Source organism: Rana temporaria, chromosome 3 (assembly GCF_905171775.1).
Source record: "Rana temporaria chromosome 3, aRanTem1.1, whole genome shotgun sequence".
NCBI lineage: Eukaryota > Metazoa > Chordata > Amphibia > Anura > Ranidae > Rana > Rana temporaria.
This window is the reverse complement of record NC_053491.1, coordinates 422,099,879-422,126,219: the sequence shown is the minus strand read 5'-3', so window position 1 is coordinate 422,126,219 and position 26,341 is coordinate 422,099,879. Positions and strand designations below refer to the sequence as shown.

The window sequence follows — 26,341 nt, the reverse complement described above, 5'->3', positions numbered from 1 at the left end:
CATTCTTGTAGCATCTTCCCGGAGGGATCCGACACTCTCCATCCCCGGGGGGCACCACCCCACCCCCATACTTACCTGGCTACCTGTCCCCACTCACCTGTTACACATGCACGGCTCTGCCCCTGACTTGCCCCCTCTATAGATCGCACATTCCTCCATCTTATGGGGTAGCATCGCATCCCTTCTGATCTCCATCCTTCATTCCTCCATCTCACTAATACCCCGACTTGTCTATAGGGGGGGATGCATGGGGCAGATGTGACAGCCATGGCGCACAGTCGGTGTCCCCTCCTGTGATTCCTGCTCAGGGGTCCATCACACCAGGGGCCAATCCAGCACCCTTCCCCCTCCTCTCCCAGACACAGCTCTGATCACAGGGCACAGGGGTACAAAACCCATCCTGCCCCACTGAGGCTATGACCGGAAAGCTGCTGGATAAACTCACGGTGAATATGACATCGCTTCTACCGGACAGTCTGTACGCCGAGGAGGGGCAGGACCTGCCAGGAGCCCTGTCCATCTACCCCGGAGGGGGCAACGAGCAGCACTACTCCGCCATGTCTGCAGGTAAGTGACGGAGCTATTCAAAGACCAAGAATTACCTGCCTTAGTAGGGTCAACTGTCATTTCCAGTACCTATGGGTCAACTGTCATTTCCAGTACCTATGGGTCAACTGTCATTTCCAGTACCTATGGGCCAACTAGCATTGTCAATACCTATGGGTCAACTGCCATTTTTAGTAAGTGTGGGTCAAATGTCAGTACTATGGAGCAGCTATCATAGTTAGTACCTATGGGCCCTCTGTCATTGTCAGTACCTATGGATCAACTGTCAATTCCAGTACCTATGGATCCTCTGTCATTTTTAGTACGTGTGGATCAATTGTCTGTACCTATGGGACATCTATCATTGTTAGTACCTATGGGTCAACTGTCATCGGCAGTACTTATGGGTCCTCTGTAATTGTCAATACCTATGGGTCAACTGTCATTTCCAGTACCTATGGATCCCCTTGTCATTTGTAGTACGAGTGGATCAACTGTCATTGTCAGTACCTCTGAGGAATCTGTCATTGTTAGTACATATGGGTCAACTGTCATTGTCAGTACGTATGGGACCTCTGCCATTGTTAGTACCTATGGTCAATTGTCATTCAGTACTTATGGGTCCTCTCTCATTGTTAGTACCTATAAGTCATCTGTCAGTACCTATGGATCAACTGTCATTGTCAGTACGTATGGGTCCTCTCTCATTGTTAGTACCTATAAGTCATCTGTCAGTACCTATGGATCAATTGTCATTGTCAGTACTTATGGGTCCTCTGCCATTGTTAGTACCTTAGTCAACTGTCATTTTTAGTACCCATGGGTCCTCTGTCATTGTTCGTATATATGGTCAATTGTCATTGTCAGTACTTATGGGTCCTCTGTCAGTGTAGGTCCCTGAGTCAACTGAAATTTTCAGTATCTATGGGTCCACTCTCATTCCCAGTATCTATGGGTCCTCTGTAATTGTTAGTACTTATTTATCATCTGTCAGCCCTGTACCTATGTGTCCCTTGCGATTCCATATTGGTTATATGTGACAGACAGGTAGGGGTGACATGTGGAAGGGTGGGGAGGTGTCATATCTGTATATAGGAATAGAGTTTGGGGCTGTAGAAGAGATACATTGTTGCGGATGGACTCCGGCAGGCTCAGCACATTGTTACATTGTTTCGTTGTCAAGTTTTCTTTCCTGTGATGGAATGTAACAAGTCGCACAAATCGCTGTGCTGCTGTAGAGATGCCTCTGTGCTCTCCCAGGATGGAGGGGTGTGATCAGCGATCTATAGCTGTGTGTGATGTGATCTGTAGATGCATAGTATTTGATCTATAGATGTATGATGTGATCTATAGATGTATGATGTGATCTATAGATGTATGATCGATGTGATCTGTAAGATGCATATGATGTGATGTATGATCGATGTGATCTATAGATGTGTATGATGTGATCTATAGATGTGTATGATGTGATCTATAGATGTGTGTGATGTGATCTATAGATGTAATCCTGTGCATGTTCCCCGTCTCCCCCCAGCCTCAGAGTTTCCTGCGCTTACAGATAACCCGATTGTCGGGCAGGGCGATGTCCCAAACACTGGGGACCCCTGTGTACCCCCCAACTATTGCAGGTCCCCCCCATCTCCATGGCGGTGACAGGGGCACCATTCCCCTTCAGACGCTGAAAACGTCACATTGTGGGGGAAGGAAGTCTTTAAATATGGTTGCGGAGGTGGGGGAGCTCCCAGCCCGGTGTGTGGGGGAGGCAGGCGACGGAGTTGGGAGGTGACACGTGGGGGCAGCTGGTGACAGCTCACAGTATAGAGGTGAGTAGGTGTATTGGGTGGGGGGCGGGGGAATTCCATCTTTAACCCCTGAAATCCAGAGGTGACCTGCAGCCTTTACTAGCCAAAGGGTCTAAACTACTTTGTTACAAGTCTGGTGTAAACATATCCAAGTAACACAATATGTACAGAACTGATTCATATCCATCAAAGTATCACAAGCAATCCTCACCAAGTAACAGTGATAGTAAAAGGAAATCACCAAGTACCAGAGATGGCATTACAATCCACATCCAAGTACCAGAGATGGCATTACAGACCATCTACACCAAGTACCAGAGATGGCATTACAGACCATCTACACCAAGTACCAGAGATGGCATTAAACATCATCAACACCAAGTACCAGAGATGGCATTGAAAACCATCCACACCCAGTACCAGAGATGGCATTACAGACCATCTACACCAAGTACCAGAGATGGCATTGAAAACCATCCACACCCAGTACCAGAGATGGCATTACAGACCATCTACACCAAGTACCAGAGATGGCATTGAAAACCATCCACACCCAGTACCAGAGATGGCATTACAGACCATCCACACCCAGTACCAGAGATGGCATTGAAAACCATCCACACCCAGTACCAGAGATGGCATTACAGACCATCCACACCCAGTACCAGAGATGGCATTGAAAACCATCCACACCCAGTACCAGAGATGGCATTACAGACCATCCACACCCAGTACCAGAGATGGCATTGAAAACCATCCACACCCAGTACCAGAGATGGCATTAAAATATCATCCACATCAAATAACAGAAATTGCATTAGGAACCAGCTACACCAAGTGGATGGCATTCAAATATGATCCACATTAAGTACCAGAGATGGCTCTAGGAAACAGCCACACCAAGTATCAGAGAAGGCATTGGGAACCAGCCACGCCAAGTACTAGAGATGACATTACTGACCATCCACACCAAGCACCAGTGAAAGAATTAAAACTATTCTCAATAAGCACCAGTGAAAGAATTAAAACTATTCTCAATAAGTACCAGAGATGGCATTAGCAGACATTCACCTAAAGTACCAGAGATGGCATTAGCAGACATTCACCTAAAGTATCAGAGATGGCATTAGCAGACATTCTCCTAAAGTCCCAGAGATGGCATTAGCAGGCATTCACCTAAAGTACTAGAGATGGCATTAGCAGACATTCACCTAAAGTACCAGAGATGGCATTAGCAGACATTCTCCTAAAGTCCCAGAGATGGCATTAGCAGACACTCACCTAAAGTACTAGAGATGGCATTAGCAAACATTCACCTAAAGTACTAGAGATGGCATTAGCAGACATTCATCTAAAGTACCAGAGATGGCATTAGCAGACATTCACCTAAAGTACCAGAGATGGCATTAGCAGACATTCACCTAAAGTACTAGAGATGGCATTAGCAGACATTCACCTAAAGTCCCAGAGATGGCATTAGCAGACATTCTCCTAAAGCACCAGAGATGGCATTAGCAGACATTCTCCTAAAGCACCAGAGATGGCATTAGCAGACACTCACTTAAAGTACCAGAGATGGCATTAGCAGACATTCACCTAAAGTACCAGAGATGGCATTAGCAGACATTCACCTAAAGTACCAGAGATGGCATTAGCAGACATTCTCCTAAAGTCCCAGAGATGGCATTAGCAGACATTCACCTAAAGTCCCAGAGATGGCATTAGCAGACTTTCTCCTAAAGCACCAGAGATGGCATTAGCAGACATTCTCCTAAAGCACCAGAGATGGCATTAGCAGACACTCACCTAAAGTACCAGAGATGGCATTAGCAGACATTCACCTAAAGTACCAGAGATGGCATTAGCAGACATTCACCTAAAGTACCAGAGATGGCATTAGCAGACATTCTCCTAAAGTCCCAGAGATGGCATTAGCAGACATTCACCTAAAGTACCAGAGATGGCATTAGCAGACATTCACCTAAAGTACCAGAGATGGCATTAGCAGACATTCTCCTAAAGTCCCAGAGATGGCATTAGCAGACATTCACCTAAAGTACTAGAGATGGCATTAGCAAACATTCACCTAAAGTACTAGAGATGGCATTAGCAGACATTCACCTAAAGTACTAGAGATGGCATTAGCAGACATTCACCTAAAGTACCAGAGATGGCATTAGCAGACATTCACCTAAAGTACTAGAGATGGAATTAGCAGACACTCACCTAAAGTACCAGAGATGGCATTAGCAAACATTCACCTAAAGTACCAGAGATGGCATTAGCAGACATTCTCCTAAAGTACCAGATGGCATTAGCAGACATTCTCCTAAAGTACCAGAGATGGCATTAGCAGACATTCTCCTAAAGCACCAGAGATGGCATTAGCAGACATTCACCTAAAGTACCAGAGATGGCATTAGCAGACATTCTCCTAAAGCACCAGAGATGGCATTAGCAGACATTCTCCTAAAGCACCAGAGATGGCATTAGCAGACATTCTCCTAAAGCACCAGAGATGGCATTAGCAGACACTCACCTAAAGTACCAGAGATGGCATTAGCAGACATTCACCTAAAGTACTAGAGATGGCATTAGCAGACATTCACCTAAAGTACCAGAGATGGCATTAGCAGACATTCTCCTAAAGCACCAGAGATGGCATTAGCAGACATTCTCCTAAAGCACCAGAGATGGCATTAGCAGACATTCTCCTAAAGTACCAGAGATGGCATTAGCAGACACTCACCTAAAGTACCAGAGATGGCATTAGCAGACATTCACCTAAAGTACCAGAGATGGCATTAGCAGACATTCTCCTAAAGTCCCAGAGATGGCATTAGCAGACATTCACTTAAAGTACCAGAGATGGCATTAGCAGACATTCTCCTAAAGTACCAGAGATGGCATTAGCAGACATTCTCCTAAAGTACCAGAGATGGCATTAGCAGACATTCACCTAAAGTACCAGAGATGGCATTAGCAGACATTCACCTAAAGTACCAGAGATGGCATTAGCAGACATTCTCCTAAAGTCCCAGAGATGGCATTAGTAGACATTCACCTAAAGTACCAGAGATGGCATTAGCAAACATTCACCTAAAGTACCAGAGATGGCATTAAAAACTATCCATCTCATGTACCAGAGATGGCAATAAAAACTATGAACCAAGTAAAAGAATACAGACTTCCAGGGGAAATGCTTTTAAATTCCGGACTGTTCCTGAAAACAGCACAAGGGGCCTGGAAAAGATAGTTGCTTGCTACAGTTTATTTATTTATTACAGGTACTTATATAGTGCCATCAATGTTTACATATACATATACATATTATTGTGCATTCACATCAGTCCCCGCCCTCAAGGAACTTACAATCTGCAGTCCCTAACTCACATTCATACATATACCAGGGCCAATTCATACAGGAGCCATATAACCGGCCAGCATGTCTCTGGAGTATGTGAGGAAAACGGAGTACCTGCTGCTACAATTCCCAGCCCTAAACCAGTAACCTGAACTCTGGTTGAATGCTGTCAGCTGTTTTTTTTATTTTTTTTTACTAAGAACTTGATAAGCATTAGTCATTTCTGAATTTCTTTATTCATATTGGGAATTATTCAGAAAGAAAACACATAACAAGGTCACACATGACGTCGGACATGGAGTTACCGATCATATTGTGGGAACATTTCTATGAATTTCATGTCACACCAGCTAGTGGTTGTTCGCTAACTGTATTCATATTTACTTTAAAACATAAAAATAAACAATGTTATCTGCTAGGTCAGGCAGCCACAAACTAACCCTGCAGTCATTTATTTGTTCACAACAGTTCTACATACAGTTCTCCTGTATATGTGTCACTGGGTCAGACTGCCAGGGTCCGTAATAAATTGTCAGGACTGGCATGCATTATCCAGCACAGTCTTCTTCAAACATTTTAACATGGAAGAACACTTGAAACAACTTTCTGGTCTCAGGGAACCCCTGATGACAATTACCATATCTACAGCTCACTGTACACTAGTGTCAGTGGGAAAAATGCCCCTTACACCATTGACCAGTGGGAAGAATGCCCCTAACACCATTGACCAGTGAGAAGGATGTCCCTTACACCATTGACCAGTGGTAAGAATGCCCCTTACACCATTGACCAGTGGGAAGAATGCCCCTTACACCATTGACAAGGGGGAAGAATGCCCCTTACACCATTGACCAGTGGGAAGAATGCCCCTTACACCATTGACCAGTGGGAAGAATGCCCCTTACACCATTGACCAGGGGGAAGAATGCCCCTTACACCATTGACCAGTGGGAAGAATGCCCCTTACACCATTGACCAGTGAGAAGGATGTCCCTTACACCATTGACCAGTGGGAAGAATGCCCCTTACACCATTGACCAGTGAGAAGGATGTCCCTTACACCATTGACCAGTGGGAAGATGGCCCCTTACACCATTGACCAGTGGGAAGAATGGCCCTTACACCATTGACCAGGGGGAAGAATGGCCCTTACACCATTGACCAGGGGGAAGAATGCCCCTTACACCATTGACCAGTGGGAAGAATGCCCCTTACACCATTGACCAGTGGGAAGAATGCCCCTTACACCATTGACCAGTGAGAAGGATGTCCCTTACACCATTGACCAGTGGGAAGAATGCCTCTTACACCATTGACCAGTGAGAAGGATGTCCCTTACATCATTGACCAGTGGGAAGAATGCCCCTTACACCATTGACCAGTGGGAAGAATGCCCCTTACACCATTGACCAGTGGGAAGAATGCCCCTTACACCATTGACCAGTGGGAAGAATGCCCCTTACACCATTGACCAGTGAGAAGGATGTCCCTTACACCATTGACCAGTGAGAAGGATGTCCCTTACACCATTGACCAGTGAGAAGGATGTCCCTTTCCAGAGAGGAGTGGTGGTTGGTTTATTGGTTAGTGTTGTAAAACTAGTCTCCTAGATTCAGTTTCCACCATGAACCCTGGCATGTACTGTACTCTGTATATTGCATTTAGGGCCGCCATCAGGAATTATGGGGCCCCTTACACAGCTTCAGGCATGGGCCCCCTGGAGCAGAGAACCGGGGGGGGGGGGGCTGCCACGAATTGAGAAGTGGGAGGGGCCCTTTACAAAGTAAAGAAGAAATTAAGAAAAATATATATAAAAAAAGGGGGGTAGCCATCCGGGGGCCCTGGGGACCTCTGAGCCCTTTAATAAAAAGAAAAATAAAGAAAGAAAAAATATATATATATAAAAATATATATATATTTTTTTTTAAAAAGGGGGGTTGCCATCTGGGGCCCTGGGGACCTCTGGGCCCTTTAATAATAATACAAAATAAAAAAATAGATAAACAAAAATAAAAAAATAAACATTTATAAAAAAATAAAAAAAAGGGGGGTTTGCTACATGGGGCCCTGGGGACCTCTGAGCCCTTTAATACAAAATATATATATATATATATATTTTTATATATATATATATATATATATATATATATATATATATATATATATATATATATATATATATATATAACATTTTATAAAAAAAAAGGGGGGTTGCCATCCGGGGCCCTGGTGACCTCTGGGCCCTTTAATAATAATAATAATAATAATATATATATATATATATATATATATATATATATATATATATAAAAAAGGGGGTTGTCATCCGGGGCCCTGGGGATCTCCGGGCCCCTGGGGACCTTCGCACCCCTAAAAAAAATTGGCCCTAATAAAAAAAAAATATATATATATATATATATATATATTAAAAAAAAAATCTTATAAAAAAAAAGGGGGATTGCCATCCGGGCCCCTGGGGACCTCTATATAAAAAAATTAAATAAAAAAATTGTCCCTTTAATAAAAAATAAAATAAAAATATATAAAAATAAATATATATATTTTTTATAAAAAATAAATAAAAAAAAGGGGGATTGACATCTGGGACCCCTTACAGGTGTACTGCCTGTACCCCCCTGATGGTGGCCCTGATTGCATTGTATGTTCTCTTTATGTTTAGGCTTCTTAGGGGATTTCCTACATGTAACCGGGGTGCAACAGTTGTCTCAAATAGAAAACACATCCTGACTCTTTACCCACCACCTGTCTGCATGACTGCATTAGTCTGGGCAAACACATGAATGATAATTGACCATTTTTAGCTGGATCTGGTGACATTCACGATTTTCAGACTGATTTAAATTGGATTGTACGAGGGGTCTTCAAAAAGTTTCCTCACTGTTATATTTTCATTGGAAACGATGAGAGTGGGAGAAGTAGTAATGGGTCGTGTCTGAGAGCGTCATATGACTAGTCTGTCTGGCAGGCCGGCTGACCTTGCCGTTTAGTATAATGCCGCATACACACCATCACTTTATGTGATGAAAAAAAACGACATTTTCTGTGAAGTAAAAAATGACGTTTTTGTAACTTCAATTTTCAAAGACGAAGTTGCCTACACACCATCGTTTTTCTCACAATGTTCTAGCAAAGCGAGGTTACGTTCACCACGTTTTTCCATTGAAGCTTGCTTCATAAGTAGCTTCTGGGCATGCGCGGGTGAAAAAACGTCGTTTTAAACGACGTTTTTGCTACACACGGTCAATTTCTGTGAAGTAAAAGTTGACGTTTTGAAAAACGACACATAAAATTGAAGCATGCTTCAATTTTTTTTGGTCGTTTTTTAGAAGACATAAAACGACGTTTTCCCCCACACACGGTCAATTAAAGTGACGTTTTTAAAAACGTTGTTTTTTTTCATCACATAAAGTGATGGTGTGTACGGGGCATAAGAGTTGTCACGATGTGGTAAAGATGGCCACAAAAAGTGCAGGAACTTTTTGAAGAACCTTAGTACATGTACATTCAACTGTCAAATTAATAGTCAGCTTTAGGAAGAAGAAGCAAGTCAAATGCTTTCAAACTCAAAATCCAAAATAATTTTTCAAAACTGGTTCATAATCACATATCAAATGCAAAACACAGACGCCCATGTATATAGGAAAAGGAAAGATAGGGACGGTTCTGTGTTCTTTACAAAACATGGAAATGTTGGAGTCATTTTGTTTATCACAAGCTTATCCCTCTCTGTCTCCACATATCTGATTTAGGGGACTTTAAACTTCAGCAGTTCCTAACTGGCGCTGCAATAGTGCAGAAAATACTTAAGTGGTATCTAACATCTACACTGCATGTAATAAGAAAAGGGCATTTTACCTTCAACTCTGCATGTATGCATGTATTGTATGTAGGCATGTGCTGTATGTAGGCATGTGCTGTATGTAGGCATGCATGTACTGTATGTAGGAATGTATGTAGGAATGTATGTTTGTATGCACTATATGTAGGCATGTATGTAGACACTGTATGTAGGCATGTACTGTATGTAAACATGTATATATGCACTGCATGTAGGAATGTATGTGCTGTATGTAGGCTTGCATGTATGTACTTTATGTAGGCATGCATGTATGTACTGTATGTATGTACTGTATGTAGGCATGTATGTACTGTATGTATGTACTATATGTAGGCATGCATGTATGTACTATATGTAGGCATGTATGTACTGTTTGTACTATATGTAGGCAGGCATGCATGTATGTACTGTATGTAGGCCTGCATGTATGTACTATATGTAGGCATGTATGTATGTACTGTATGTAGGCATGTATGTAACGTATGTAGGCATATATGTACTGTATGTAGGCATGTTTGCATGTACTGTATGTAGGCATGTATGTACTGTATGTAGGCATTTGTGTACTGTATGTAGGCATGTTTGCATGTACTGTATGTAGGCAGGTATGTATGTACTATATGTAGGCATACATGTATGTACTGTATGTAGGAATTTATGTACTGTATGTAGGCATGTATGTATGTACTGTATGTATGTACTGTATATAGGCATGTATGTATGTACTGTATGTAGGCATGCATGTACTGTATGTAGGCATGTATGTATGTACTGTATGTAGGCATGCATGTACTGTATGTAGGCATGTATGTATGTACTGTATGTAGGCATGCATGTATGGCAGCAGTTGGGTATTTTTACAACTCATATCTGAAAACAGGAAAACATTCATTTTCTACATACTAAAGCCTCAAAGCTGAACATCAAACAAGCAGGCAAAAGTACAACTGAGCTTCTTAGTAAATAGATAGGAAAGTACCATATACCATATCAGACAGCGTGACTCAGTCCCTCCCCCAGCACCTGTCACAGCTTTTGATTGACAGCAGTGGGAGCCAATGGCTCCCACTGCCATTAATCTGTCCAATGAGGAGGAACACATTGCTGGATGTGATTGGGCTCAGCTGAGAAAAGGTGGGGGTATGGGGGGGCAGCATAGAAGGTTTTTCAGCTTGATGCATAGAATGCATCAAGCTGAAAAACCTTAAGGCTTTACGACCACTTTAACCCCCCTGGCGGTATTCCCCAGTCTGACTCGGGGTGAGATTTTCATACCAAAAGCGGTAACCCCGAGTCAGACTCGGGCTTGCCTCGCTGCAGCAGCAGACAAAGTTACTTACCTTGTCCCTGGATCCAGCGATGCCACCGCGCTGTGTGAGCGAGCGGGTCCTCGCTCGATTCACACAGTGTCCTCCTGTGCCGCCGATCTCTGTTCCCTGCGACATTATGACGCACGGGGCGGAGAACGGCGCCAAATTCAAAAAGGTAAACAAACACATTACATACAGTATACTGTAATCTTATAGATTACAGTACTGTATGTACAAAATACACACCCCCCTTGTCCCTAGTGGTCTGCCCAGTGCCCTACATGTACTTTTATATAATAAAAACTGTTCTTTCTCCCTGCAAACTGTAGATTGTCCAAAAGTGTCCCTTTATGTCAAAAATGGTTTTAGAGCAGCTAGAAAACAGCGATAATAAATTAGAATCACTTGCAGAATTGAGCGATAGCGATTTGTGGGGAAATACGTCATAAAAAAATAAAAGTAATGACAGCGACAATTCTGCAACTGAGCAAATTTCAGTGATTTTGATTTGATTACATTATTGAATAATTTTTATTATAATTATATTATTATTTGTTATAATTATTTATAATTATTTATTATATTATAATTTATAATTTTGTTTTAAAAAAAATGTCATACCCGGGATGCCTACTAGACTCTTGTTTGGTCAGATTTAAGTGAGTTATTCCTAAGAATTACAGGCCTACAATATAAAACACCAAATTTCCTTGCAAATAATGGTACCGCTTTCAGCACCTTTTTTCTGAAAGAATCATACCGCCAGGGAGGTTAAATACATAATTTGGTCTTTTTAAATAAAGTTAGAAGGGGGTTGGGCAGAGTTAATATTAGATGGTTATAGCCTGGACTTCTACTTTAAAGTGGTATTAAAACCAAAACCAAAAATGTAATATTCTGCAGCTTTCCAATCCCTAAAATATGGCTTTTTTTTTACTTTTCTGGCCTTTTTAAGGCTTTTCCCCCCCTTTATTTTCACGTGTAGCTGCTGACTTTGAATAAAAGGACACTTACCTGTCCAGGGATCCATCTCCGTCCTCAACTGGGCTGGTTCTTCGCCGGTCTCTGGGTCCCTGGCACTGGCAGAATTACTGCGGGAAGCTGGCTGTGACTCCTTGTGGTTTCACAGCCGGCTTCCCACTGCGTATGCTCAAGCCTGCGGCCCTTTGTGAATGGTCCCGCAGCTGCGGGCACAAAGCGGGGGTGCACCTCTGCTCCTCAGATCGCTTAGGTGAGCAGGTGCCTATCAAAACAAGGTACCCATTCCACCAAAAAAATTATGTGCCTAATGTAGTAGAGTAGAAGGGGGCATAAGGCCATAAAGATGAAGTTCTACTTTAAATATAGAAAAGAAGTGAGAATTATTACTCCTCCCCCCTACATAAGCCTATATTTAGCCAGATCTCTGAAATACTGTATATACAAAAGCTTAAAGTGGATGTAAACCCGATTCATGAAATTTGAGCTGGGCACATATATCTGCAATATTTTGTTATCTCATTTCAAAGAGCAAAGTCCCGTAGCTCTCTCCTGACCTGTTCCTCTGTTATCGGCCTGATAACTCCTGACAAATTCTCGGACACATCAGATAAAAGCAGCCTGACTCTTCTGTCAGGGGAGGTTGCTAAAATAGATTAGCAAGGAGCTGGCCCTCTTACAAAACACCTCTGAGAGTCTCTACCTATGAGGAGAGGGGGTGTGTGCCTTTTTCTCCAATCAGCAATGTTAGCTATCTTGGCTGTATGCCCAGACATCACACTCTGTGTTAACCAGGAAGAGAAAATATCCTAACACGATCTGAACTTTCTAAACAGTACAGTGGAACCTTGGATTATGAGCATTATCCATTCCATGAGTATGCTCGTAATCCAAAGTACTGGCATATCAAAGCGAGTTTCCCCATTGAAGTCAATGTAAACAAAAATAATTTGTTCCGCATTGACTTCAATGGCATGCAATACCGCATGCGGGCAGAGGCGGGGGGCGCTGGAGAGCCTCGGAAACGACCGGAAAGGCCCGAGGACAGTTCGGCTGACCTTGGCAAACCTCGGAAAGACTCCATTCACAAGCCTTTTCGAGGTTTGCCTAGGTCAGCCAAACTGTGCTCGGGCCTTTCCGGCCATTTCTGTTCCCCCCAATTCAGGCAATGGTGGTACTGCAGGCCCCATTAGCTTGAATTCTGCTTGTTTTGCGAGTCAGAATTCTTTTAAAAAGTTGCTCGTCTTTCAAAAAGCTTGTTAACTGAGTTACTCGTAAACCGAGGTTCCACTGTATATAAATGTGAACACAGCAGATATACATGTAAAACCTATTTAGGGAGATTTGGTTCATCTCTGTGTATCATCTGAGACTGTTCACTTCACTGGGTGCATAGAGGGTTTACATCCACTTTATTGCATTTCAGGGATTGTTGTGGGACAGCCAAGAATTCACTGCCAATCAATGGAAGAAACAAGATATACAAACAATATAAGAAGCTGTCACTTAGTTCATTCATGAAAATCTACACTGAAATATCAATTTTGGATAAACTGTCCCTTTTATCATAAAACAATCTGATCTTTCACTGACAATGGAGCATATAATAAAGAACTGCACTTGCGAAGGTAGAATTCTCTCCCACAACTAATACACTTGGAATGAAACATCCACTTTGTCTCTTTAGGGCAAACCACATTTAAACTATCCAATCACGAGCCAGCATTGCTTATGTTTTTTCTTTGCTTACCCACATACAGTCGTTGAATTAAATTACAGTATATCAAGCAGTACCATGGATACTACAGACGTTATTATCATGCACAAAACATATAGGGCCAGATCCACAAAGATCTGCCTATCATTAGGCAGGCGTAGCGTATCTCAGATACACTACGCCGCCATAACTTACAGCGTACTTTCCGTATCCAGAAATAATTTGCGCCGTAAGTTACGGCGGCGTAGTGTAAATGTGTCGGCGTAAGGGCGCGCAATTCAAATGACTAACATGTGGGCGTGTTTTATGTTAATTCAACTTGACCCCACGTAAATTACGTTTTTTTTTAACTGCGCATGTGCCATCCGTGGGGGTGTCCCAGTGCGCATGCTCGAAATCACGTTGCAAATAGTCAATGCTTTCGACGTGAATGTAATTTACGTAAAGCCCTATTCGCGAACGTTTTAGGCAAACGACGTAAACGACGGAAAATTTGACGCTGTCCCGACGTCCATACTTAACATTGTGTACGCCTCATAGACCCAGGGGTAACGTTATGCCGAAAAAAGCCTTACGTAAACGATGTAAAAAAATGTGCCGGGCTGACGTACGTTTGAGGATCGGCGTATCTAGCTAATTTGCATACTCTACGCGGAAATCAACGGAAGCGCCACCTAGCGGCCAGCGTAAATATGCACCTTAGATCCGACGGCGTACTAAGACGTATGTCAGTCGGATCGAGCCCAGATTCAGTCGTATCTTGTTTTGTGGATACAAAACAAAGATACGACGGGGCATCGTAGAACTTACGCGGCGTATCAATAGATACGCCGGCGTAAGTTCTTTGTGGATCTGGGCCATAGAGCCTTACTTTTTTTGGTCATAGGCATGCAGATAATGTTTCCAAGGTCTCGCAGTTCTGACAGCAATATAAAGATCTCTTAGGCCTCGTACACACGGCCGAGGAACTCGACGTGCCAAACACATCGAGTTCCTCGGCCAGTTCAGCCCTGAAGCCGCCGAGGAGCTCGGCGGGACGAGAGCTCCCATAGAACAACGAGGAAATAGAGAACATGTTCTCTATTTCCTCGCCGAGGTCCTCGTCGGCTTCCTCGGCCGAAAGTGTACACACGGCCGGGTTTCTCGGCAGAATTCAGCCAGAAACTCGGTCGGAAGCTGAATTCTGCCGAGGAAACTGGTCGTGTGTACGGGGCCTTACATATAGGTCTGGTGTGCATTAGCATGGATGAGCGTCTCTGAATGCAGGTCGCTAATTACAGTTTAACTGTTTGCTGACATGTAAAAAAAAATGCCATGTTATGCCACTAAGCTACTTTTTACTATTTTGTTTGTATTTTAATCACCATGTTCTACCTACCAGGAGCACAGATGCTCCATTGCCCTGCATGGGTGATGGAGTCAACATTTCAAACACTAATTGGGCGTAATATAGATAAAAATATAACTTCAGTGAATGAACAATAAAGTGGTTATAAACCATTACATATACCCACTGAGGTGACTGGTCTTAGGTGATACAAGATGAAACAAATCTCCCTACATACACTATATTGCCAAAAGTATTGGGACACCTGACTTTACAGGCACATGTACTTTAAAAGAGGACGTAAACCCTCTGAAAGATTTCTTAAAAAAAAAACCTGCAAGAGAAAGGCATAATGAGCTAGTATGCATAGCATACTAGCTCATTATGAATTACTTATCTGAGATCGAAGCCCCTGCAGCGACCCTCGTTCCTCTCCTCCGCCATGATACCCGGAGTGACTTCCGGGTATCGCTGCTCCGGCGCTGTGACTGGCCGGAGCAGCGATGACGTCACTCCCGCGCATGCGCGTGGGAGCCGTCAGGGACGCCACGGTCCCATTCATTAATGGCACGCTCATTGTGCCTGCGCCGTTGTCTATGGCGCGCATGCGCCTTAGACATCGGTGCAATCGTTTCTGCAAATATCTCCTTAACCGTGTGGGTTAAGGAGATATTTTTTGCACCTACAGGTAAGCCTTAATGTAGGGCCAAGTGGTGTGTAAGGATTTACAACCCCTTTAATGGCATCTCAGGCTTAGTCCATAGGATTCAATATTGAATTGGTCCAACCTTTTCAGCTATAACAGCTTCAACTCTTCTGGGAAGGTTGTCCACAAGGTTTAGGAGTGTGTCTATGGGAATGTTTGACCATTCTTCCAGAAACGCATTTGTGAGGTCAGGCACTGATGTTGGACGAGAAGGCCTGGCTCGCAGTCTCCACTCTGATTCATCCCAAAGGTGTTCTATCGGGTTGAGGTCAGGACTCTGTGCAGGTCAGTCAAGTTCCTCCACCCCAAACTCGCTCACCCAAACTATATTACCAAAAGTATTGGGGCACCCTTGCAAATCATTTGGTGGAGGGGGGATTATGCTGTGGGGTTGTTTTTCAGGGGTTGGGCTTGGCACCTTATTTCCAGTGAAGGGAACTCTTAAGGCGTCGGCATACCAAGACATTTTGGACAATTTCATGCTCCCAACTTTGTGGGAACAGTTTTGGGAACATGACTGAGCACCAGAGCACAAAGCAAGGTCCATAAATACATGGATGAGCGAGTTTGGGGTGGAGGAAGTTGAATGGCCTGCACAGAATCCTGACCTCAACCAGATAGAACACCTTTGGGATAAATTAGAGTGGAGACTGCGAGCCAGGCCTTCTCTTCCAACATCAGTGCCTGACCTCACAAATGCGCTTCTGGAAGAATGGTCAGGTTTAGGAGTGTCTCTATGGGAATGTTTAACCATTCTTCCAGAAGCTCATTTGTGAGCTAGCTCAGTCCAGACCTAAATCCAATTGAGAATCTGTAGCAAGACTTGAAAATTGCTGTCCACAGATGCTCTCCATACAATATGACAGAGCTTGAGCTATTTTGCAAAGAAGAATGGGCAAAAATGTCACTCTCTAGATGTGCAAAGCTGGTAGAGACATCCCCAAAAAGACTTGCAGCTGTAATTGCAGTGAAAGGCGGTTCTACAAAGTATTGACTCAGAGGGGCTGAATACAAATACACACCACACTTTTCACATATTTATTTGTAAACATTTAAAAAAAAACATTTTCCTTCCACTTCACAATTATGTGCCACTTAGTGTTGGTCTATCACATAAAATCCCAATAAAATCCATTTGCGTTTTTGGTTGTAACATGACAAAATGTGGAAAACTTCAAGGGGTATGAATACTTTTTCAAGGCACTGTAATGTCTGCTGACACACATACATCAATTTTGCATGTTTTTGTTTAAAATTCAGCCTGAATTTTCATATTTGCAAGCAATTTATTTTGATTTTCCACATTTGCAGCTTTTTTTTTTTTACATTCGAATCGAATAATTATCACAATTAACAATCTCATTAGCAAAAGTTAATTTAATTGATTTAGTTCAGTATTCTGTGAAAGACTAGAAAAAAAGAATTAATTGCACCAAACATACAACATATGCATTGCAAATGCTAGAAATTTTTCAACATGTACATTTGCTTCTTTTTCAATCTAACCTCAAGGGAAGCAATTCCAGCTTCAGAGCTGTCAAATCATAATTAGTAGAGGCCGGGAATACAAGCAGATCAGGGATTAAATGTCCTCCCTGTTCTTCTTGAACTAGTGGCAGAGAAGACATCTGGGGACTAAAGGATCACTGGTGTCTTCATAAAGAGTACCTGTCACGACTGTCACATAGGTGGCTTATCAGCATCCTTAAAGGGGTTGTAAAGGTACAATTTTTTCCCCTAAATAGCTTCCTTTACCTTAGTGCAGTCCTCCTTCACTTACCTCATCCTTCCATTTTGCTTTTAAATGTCCTTATTTCTTCTGAGAAATCCTCACTTCCTGTTCTTCTGTCTGTAACTCCACACAGTAAGGCAAGGCTTTCTCCCTGGTGTGGAGTGTCGTGCTCGCCCCCTCCCTTGGACAACAGGAGAGTCAGGACGCCCACTAACACACAGCTCCTTTCTCTATCTGTAACGTAGAGCGTGTCCTGACTCTCCTGTAGTCCAAGGGAGGGGGCGACCACGACACTCCACACCAGGGAGAAAGCCTCGCATTACTTGCTTTACAAATGGCTTGTCGGCTCGTCATTGGTTAGATTGATAGCAGCGCAGTTATTGGCTCCTGCTGCTGTCAATCAAACCAATGACGCGGCGCGACTGGGGGGCGGGGCTGAGTCATACACTCAGCGTCTATGACCGCCGACTGTATCACATGGGAGCACGCCCTCAAGGTAGCCCCCTCACGAGAGAGCTTCCCAGAGGGGGTTAGCTCTTGCAGGGAGGAGCCGCGAGACCCGCCGTTGAACCCCAGAAGAGGACTTTCGTGGCCACTCTGTGCAAAACGAACTGCACAGTGGAGGTAAGTATGATATGTTTTTTTTTTTTTTTTTTTAAAAACCCTGAACCTTTAGTGTCCCTTTAAAGTAGAACTTAACTCCTAAAAGGAAGAAAGGGAGTTAAAGGGGTTGTAAAGCTTCGTGTTTTTTCACCTTAAAGGAACACTAAAGGCAGAATTTTTTTTTTTTTAAACAAACATGTTATACTTACCTCCACTGTGCAGTTCGTTTTGCACAGTGTCCCCGAATCCGGGCTTCTGGGGTCCCTCGGCGGCTGTCTCGGCTCCTCGCATGGTGGAAAGCTTTTGCAAGCGCGCTCCCGTGATACAGCGGCGGTCATAGACGCCGACTGTATCACTCGGCCCCGCCCCCCAGCGCGCCGCGTCATCCGCTGTGATTGACAGCAGCGCCAGCCAATGGCTGCGCTGCTATCAATCCGTCCAGCCTAGCCAATCAACGACCAGGCTGGGAACCGAAGAGGATCACGTGGACGTGCGCGGGACTTTCGAGGGGTCAGGTAAGTAAAACGGGGGTTCGGGGGGGGGGGGGGCGTTACCGTCGGATGTTTTTTCACCTTAATACATAGGATGCATTAAGGTGAAAAAACATTTACCTTTACAACCCCTTTAATGCATCCTATGCATTAAGGTGAAAAAACACCTTGTACTCTCCGGCCCCCCCGTATCCCCGTTTTACTTACCTGTGCTCCCAAACTTCCGTGGGCTCGTTCTGGGGTAATTACATCACATTTTCCAGGAGGATGCAGGATCTCCATACAAAGCAGCCAGGGGGCAGTGCAGATCGCAGGTCAGGGGTGGGTCTGGTGCATCATCAGAGCTGACTGCCTACATCTCAGCACTACTAATGTCCTGCAGCCTTTTCACCGCCACTTCCTATCTATATACACAGTAGGCCACCAAAAGAAGAGGTGTTTAGTAATATCCACTGCAATATCGATGAGAAAAATGCAAAATTAGCTGATAAATAAATGATATATGCTAGTGAGGTCCAGTGGAAGAGACATTTGCCACTCTAGCTACACACCACACCTGTAACATCTTACTATACAAATACACCTCAGTAAAGAGGCAATAAATACACTATTCCTGGGTCAGTCTTCTAAGGAGTCCACTTAAACCACAGATGACAAAGTGCTAATCTGATAGAGAGTTACACTGGAAAGCATTTGTATTTTAAGTGGAACGGTTGCTTCTTTGTGCTGTTGCTGAATTACCCAAAACTGCAGATTTTCTCTGACATGTGGTGCTATGGAGATGCATTAAAGCTCAGTAACTCTGTGAGTGCCAGAGACATGTTTGCAGAGAGAGCACAGTACATAACAGGATTGCTATAAATGCGTTCCTTCTACTTACAATAAGTGCAACTACCAGCTAGATGCAAACATTCTATAATCAGCCTGGAGACATACAATCAAGGATATAAGAGACAAGCAACAGGCACAATATGGCACGCTATACAGGAAACCACCATGCTACCTACAAAGGATCCTATTCACAAACTTTTACAGGGTAGACACATGCGGGGTATATACTATTCATTTTTTCCCATTCAACTCAGCAGGCTCAATTATAAAAAATTACAGATTGCTGCACTAACAGAAATTATGTTAGTGCAGCAATCTTCCCTGCTGAGCTATCATATTCTGACTTCCACTGGCTGCGAGCACTGATTGGATGCTGGTTATCCAGCATGCCTGTTTGACAGAAGCCGGTTGTGGGACCAGCTTCTGTCAGAAAGGGAGCTGTGCATATGGGCCGAAAGACAGCAGGTTATTGCTGCAACCAGGCCTGGATTTCCCACAAGGCCACTGAGGCCAGGCCTTGGGGCGGCATGGATTCCTCCAACGCCCGTAACATACATTTAAGGGCGGTAAGTTATGGCGGAATCCGCTCGCTCGTTAACAAGTGATTGCGGCGAAGTCGCCGAAATCACTTGTAAAATGTGTGCTCCCCTCCGTCCTCCCCTTCCCCCCCCCCCACATACCTCTCTCTGCCCCCCGGCCACCGAGTCTGTCTCCTGTTCCTGCTGCCGATGTACTCAGCTGTGACAGGAGTTCTAGCACAGTGCTAGGGTTCCTGTTTTGGAGGTGACAGGGTCAATAAAGAGAACCTGTCACCTCCAATTGCTATCACACAGGGAATTGTTTTCTCCTGTATGATAGCAAAAAATGATAAAAAAAATAAATAAATAATAAGAAATTATAATTAAATTAATAAAATAAAAAAGTAATTAAAAAGTAAAGAATAAGAAAAATAATAAGAAAATTATACAAAAAAAAAAAGTAAATGACAAGCTACAAATAAATAAAAATAAAAAAGTGATAAAAAAGTTAAAAAAAAAATATTTGAACTAACCATGCCGCCCCTGCCATCCGGTTGCCATTCTCCATTGATTTGGGGAGGGGGTAGTTCGGTTGGTGGGGAGGGTGTGCATTGCGGAACCTGGCCATGGGGCGGCAGGGAGAGCAAATCCGGCCCTGGCTGCAACAACCGTATTGGCCAATTTTCGGCCCATGTGTACCCAGCCTTGTACAGTGCCTTGAAAAAATATTCATACCCCTTGAAATGTTCCACATTTTGTCATGTTACAACCAAAAACGTAAATGTATTTTATTGGGATTTTATGTGATGAGCCTCGTACACACGATCAGATTTTAGGAAGACTGAACATCCTATTTTTTGTGGCATGCTAGTCTCATGTCGAAAGTGAAGAGGTTACTAACAATACGAAAATTTTCGTACGACAGAATGCAACATCAGAAGTGACGTAAAGTGTTGAATAGTTTTTTATGTATTCTTTCATTTCTGAGAATGCGTAGTCTTGCTCTTACGATTTTTTTCGTACGAAAAGCATACTAATGAAATGAAAATCGGACGTTGAGTTCACATCCATCAAAAATGTTATGGTCTGCACATCCAGCTTTTGTCTGCCGAAAAAGTGAAATCGGTTGTCGAAAGCATCGTACTAACGATCCGAAAATCTGCATTTTTCCATCTGATTTTCTTATTGTGTGTACAGGCCTATAGACCAACACAAAGTGGCACATAATTGTGAAGTGGAAGGAAAATGATAAATGGTTTTCAATTTTTTTTTCAAATAAATATCTGAAAAGTGTGCGTGCATTTGTATTCAAAATGATACCCCTCACTAAAATCTAGTAGAACCAATTGCCTTCAGAAGTCACCTAATTAGTAAATAAAGTCCACCTGTGTTTAATTTAATATCAATATACATACAGCTGTTCTGTGAAGGCCTCAGAGGTTTTTTAGAGAACCTTAGTGAATAAACAGCATCATGAAGGCCAAGGAACACACCACAGAGGTCAGGGATAAAGTTGTGGAGACGTTTAAAGCAGGGTTAGGTTATAAAAAAAATATCCCAAGCTTTGAACATCTCATGGAGCACTGTTCAATCCATCATCCAAAATGGAAAGAGTATGGCACAACTGCAAACCTACCAAGACATGGTCACCCACCTAAACTGACAGGCCGGGCCAGGAGACCATTTATCAGAGAAGCAGCCAAGGAACTGCAGAGATCCACAGCTCAGGTGGGAGAATCTGTCCACAGGACAACTATTAGACCCCATACACACTATTAGATTTCTTGCAGATTTTTGTCTTTAGATTTACCAAAACCATTTAATAGGAGGTCAAACCTTTATGCCCTGTACACGCGATCGGTTCATCCGATGAAAACGGTCTGATGGATTTTTTCATCAAATATCCGATGAAGCTGACTTTCATCAGTCTTGCCTACACACAATCAGTTAAAAAACTGATCGTGTCCAACGCGGTGATGTAAAACACAAAAACGTGCTTATAAAAATAAAGTTCAATGCTTCTGAGCATGCGTCGACTTGATTCTGAGCATGCGTTGATTTTTAACCGATGAATTTCCCCACAGACGTTCGTTTTTTTTCTATCGTTTTTTTAACCATCAGATAATTTTAAAATAGGTTCTACGTTTTTTCACAGATGGGAAAAAAAACGATGGGGCCCACACACGATCGGTTCGTCGGATGAAAACGGTCCATCAGGCCGTTTTCATCAGACAAATTGATCGTGTGTACGCGGCATTAGAGTTTCAATTTGTATGCAATCAGGCAGACCCTTGCACTACAAGGTTTTGGTAAATCTGACAAAAAAAATCTGCATATCTAATAGAGTGTATGGGGCTTAAGTCGTGCACTCCACAAGTCTGGCCTTTATGGAAGAGTGGCAAGAAGAAAGCCATTGTTGAAAGAAAGCCATAAGAAGTCCTGTTTGCAGTTTGTGAGAAGCCATGTGGGGGACACATTAAACATGTGGAAGAGGGTCATCTGATCAGATGAGACCAAAATTTAAGTTTTTGGCCTAAAAGCAAAACCCTATATGTGGCAGAAAACTTACATGGCACATCACCCTGAACAAAACACCACATGAAACATGGTGGTGGCAGCATTATATTGTGGGGATGATTTTCTTCAGCAAGAACAGGGAAGCTGGTCAGAGTTGATGGGAAGGTGGATGGAGACAAATATAGGGCAATATTAGAAGAAAACCTGTTAGGCCTTGTACACACGAGCAGACATGTCCGATGAAAATGGTCCGCGGACCGTTTTCATCGGATATGTCTGCTGGGAACTGACCAAAATCAGACCAAAATCCCTGCGGACAGAGAACGCGGTGACGTATAAGACACCGACGTTCTCTAACACGCGAGTTCAATGCTTCCACGCATGCGTCAAAATCAATTCGACGCATGCGCGGGATTTCGGGCCGCTGGTTATACATCATAACCAGCGGACATGTCCGATGAGTCGTACTAACCATCGGACATGTCCGACGGACATGGTTCCAGCGGACAAGTTTCTTTCTAGGCCGGAAAACTGTCCGCTAGGCCCTACACACGGTCAGACATGTCCGCGGAAACTGGTCCGCGGACCAGTTTCAGCGGACATGTTCGGTCGTGTGTACAAGGCCTTACAGTCTGCAAAATACGTGAGACTGGGGCGGAGATTCACCTTCCAGCAGGACAACGACCCTAAACATACAGCCAGAGCTACGATGGAATGGTTTAAATCAAAGCATATTCATGTGCTAGAATGGCCCAGTCAAAGTCCAGACCTAAATCCAAATGATAATTTGTGGCAAGACTTGAAAATTGCTTTTCACAGACACTCTCCATCCAATCTGACAGAGCTTGAGCTATTTTGCAAAGAAGAATAGGCAAAAATTTCACTCTCTAGATGTACAAAGCTGGTAGAGACATCCCCCAAAAAGACTTGCAGATTTAATCACAGTGAAAAGTGGTTCTACAAATTATTGATTCGGGGGGCTGAATACAAATCTTTGTCACACTTTTCAGAGATTTATTTGTAAAAACAAAAATTGAAAACCATTTATCATTTTCCTTCCAGTTCACAATTTGTGTTGGTCTATCACATAAAATAAATTACATTTACGTTTATGGTTGTAACATGACAAAAAATTTCAAGGGGTATGAATACTTTTCAAGGCACTGTATATGCAATAGTCCTGTCTATACAGGGCTGTGCCAACAGTCTTTTGTTCCCATCAAATGTGTTTTGCATTCTCATACAAGTGTATGATAATGCAAAATCTGCAGGTAAAATATGGAGGTCAGAAGTATGTAAACTCCGGGTCAATGCACCTATAAATTAATTTTGAATAATTTCAGAAGTAACTCGAAATGATGCAAAGTGATGACATTGACACAAGCCCAAGCCCCATCTACACAGGCGCTAATAACTTCTTCACATACTATTCAACTGTCTAACATTATCACAACCTCTGAAGCCTCGTACACACGACCGAGGAACTCGACAGGCGAAACACATCGTTTTCCTCATCGAGTTCCTTGTTAGGCTGTCGAGGAACTCGACAAGGCAAGTTTCTCCATTCCCGCCGAGGACATGCTCTCTTTTTGGCTCGACGGGATCCTTGACAGTTTCCTCGTCGAAAAATGTACACACGACCGGTTTCCTCTGCAAAAAAAAAATCCCAGCAAGTTTCTTGCTGGTTTTTGCCGAGAAACTCGGTCGTGTGTACGAGGCCTGAGAGGGCCACCTGTAGTATTGCAAATTCCCATTTGTCCCACCCACCTACACCCGCCAACTTCAATTTGTCCCACTGTTTTTTCCAAAGCATTCGCTGGAACATGTACAAGCCCATGCAGGCTGTGTTTCCATACTGCCTGTGCTATCTGCTTAGGCTTGAATTCTTCAATGATCCGCATACAGTAGGATGCCATGGTGTACTTAACATAATTTATTTAACACTGGTCTACAGAGAATTGTATCAATTACTATGTAAGAAAGGGCTTATAATAAGGATTGTGATATACATACCTATTAGACCTTCATTGCCCAATATATTTGGATAAGGGTTTGGCTATCTATGGGACAAGAGTAGCACATAAAGGCACATTCATTGTTGGTAACATTTCCATCCAAACCTGCATTGCTTCCTGTTGTCATTGGCAGGAATAATTGCAGCACCATGAATCAAACCTTTCATATGTGCACACAATACTGATAGATGTAGTGCTGTGTACTATATGATGCCTAAAAAAAGAGACTTGAACTCTTGTGCCACCCAACTAATTTTTTGGTTCAGTTGATGTCTAGCATGGTTTAACAATCTGCCACTTTGTATGCAACTGTTACCAAGAAAAAAGGTCTTTCAGTGATCAGAGATTTCATACAGAAGATTTATATTGATTTTTATGTGGTATCTTAATATCTCTCTCTCTCTCTTTTTTATTTTCTAGATAACGTTATGGATTTAGGCCTGTCTAATGACAAAACCTCCCAGGATCTCTCATATACAGGTACATTCCAGCCAGGTAATAAGACTGTCACCTACCTGGGCAAATTCTCTTTTGACTCTCCCTCCAACTGGTGCCAAGAAAATATAATAAGCTTGATGAGCGCTGGCATCCTTGGTGTGCCAACATCCCAAGCCACCGGTGCAGGTGGGGGAGGAAGTAGTGGAGGGAATGGAGGCATCATGGGTCAAACGCAAAGCGATGTGGAGTCAATGTTCCACAGTCTTCCACCTTACTCTAGTTGTGGGGACCTATATCATGATCAGGTGGGCTTTCAAGGAGGCGGTATGACCCCCTACTCCTCCCAAGAGTACTCTTCTACCAAACAGAGCTTAGACTCTACTGTTTTTCCCATGATACCAGACTACAACTTATTTCACCACAACACTGAGATACCCACAGTAGATCAAAAGCCTTTCCAAAACATGGAGGCCATGCGGGTTAATCCACCACCTATCACTCCACTGGAAACCATCAAAGCATTCAAAGAGAAGCAAGTCTTGCCAAACTTTGGGGGCATGAGCCATCAACCCCCACTTACTCTTAAACCAATCCGCCCAAGGAAATACCCTAACCGTCCTAGCAAGACCCCACTCCATGAGAGGCCACACGCTTGTCCAGCTGAGGGCTGTGATAGACGCTTTTCACGCTCCGATGAGCTGACTCGTCACCTGCGCATTCACACTGGACACAAGCCCTTTCAATGTCGTATATGCATGCGGAGCTTTAGCCGGTCTGACCACTTAACTACCCACATCCGTACTCACACAGGAGAGAAGCCCTTCGCTTGTGACTTCTGTGGACGCAAGTTTGCACGCAGCGATGAGAGAAAACGGCACGCCAAGATACACCTTAAACAGAAGGACAAGAAAGGGGTTGAAAAAGCAGGCTGCTCACCGTCAGTTTCTGGGGCACCAGCTGTTACCACATGTGCCTGAGTTTTTATCTGGATGGACTTTATTCAAGGGGCTGGAGGAGAATGCTATATGTATTGTACCTACAATCTTTTGAAATGTTGCTCTGCAGATTATTACTCTTTGTTCTAATTATTATTCAACTAATGGAGACCTGCAATGTATGTCTCCCCTAACATGTTTACTTCCCATGATCTGCAGTGCTCAACGTAACTTCCTAGCTAAGTTTCACACACAGCGCTACTGCTCCTTCTTCAGGTTCCATTTTGAAGCATTACTAATTCATTACACTCCTGCTGAAAACCTTCAGCTACCCTTAACATTCTAGGTATTCCATTCTTGAAAACCTTTCTCTAAAGCTGGCCACATATGTTATGATCCAAATGCTCAATAAATTAAATATCAAAGAAGAAAGTGCAGTTTTATGTGTGAAAAACACAAACATTTTATTTAACTTAATTAAATTCAATGACATATGTAGGGACAATGGAAGATCACATTTAGGAAAAAACATGTGTGGCCAGCTTTGCAGCATAGTTTTACCTGCAGATCATGGTCCAGATCCACAAAGAAATTACGCCGGCGTATCTATTGATACGCCGCGTAATTTCTAAGATGCCCCGTCGTATCT

The 26,341-nt window shown here is 43.2% G+C and overlaps 1 protein-coding gene across 1 annotated transcript; it reads left to right on the top strand.

Moving 5' to 3' along the window:
- On the top strand, positions 1-26,341 carry EGR3 (early growth response 3). Its single transcript, XM_040346169.1, has 2 exons — positions 1-567; positions 24,740-26,341. The coding sequence occupies exons 1-2, from the start codon at positions 417-419 to the stop codon at positions 25,732-25,734; spliced, it is 1,146 nt and encodes a 381-aa protein (XP_040202103.1). The 5' UTR covers positions 1-416; the 3' UTR covers positions 25,735-26,341.

Coding starts and splice junctions, on each gene's coding strand:
- EGR3 (XM_040346169.1), top strand. CDS start 417: ATGACCGGAAAGCTGCTGGATAAACTCACGGTGAATATGACATCGCTT. Junction 568..24,739: donor CTACTCCGCCATGTCTGCAG/GTAAGTGACGGA, acceptor TTTATTTTCTAG/ATAACGTTATGGATTTAGGC.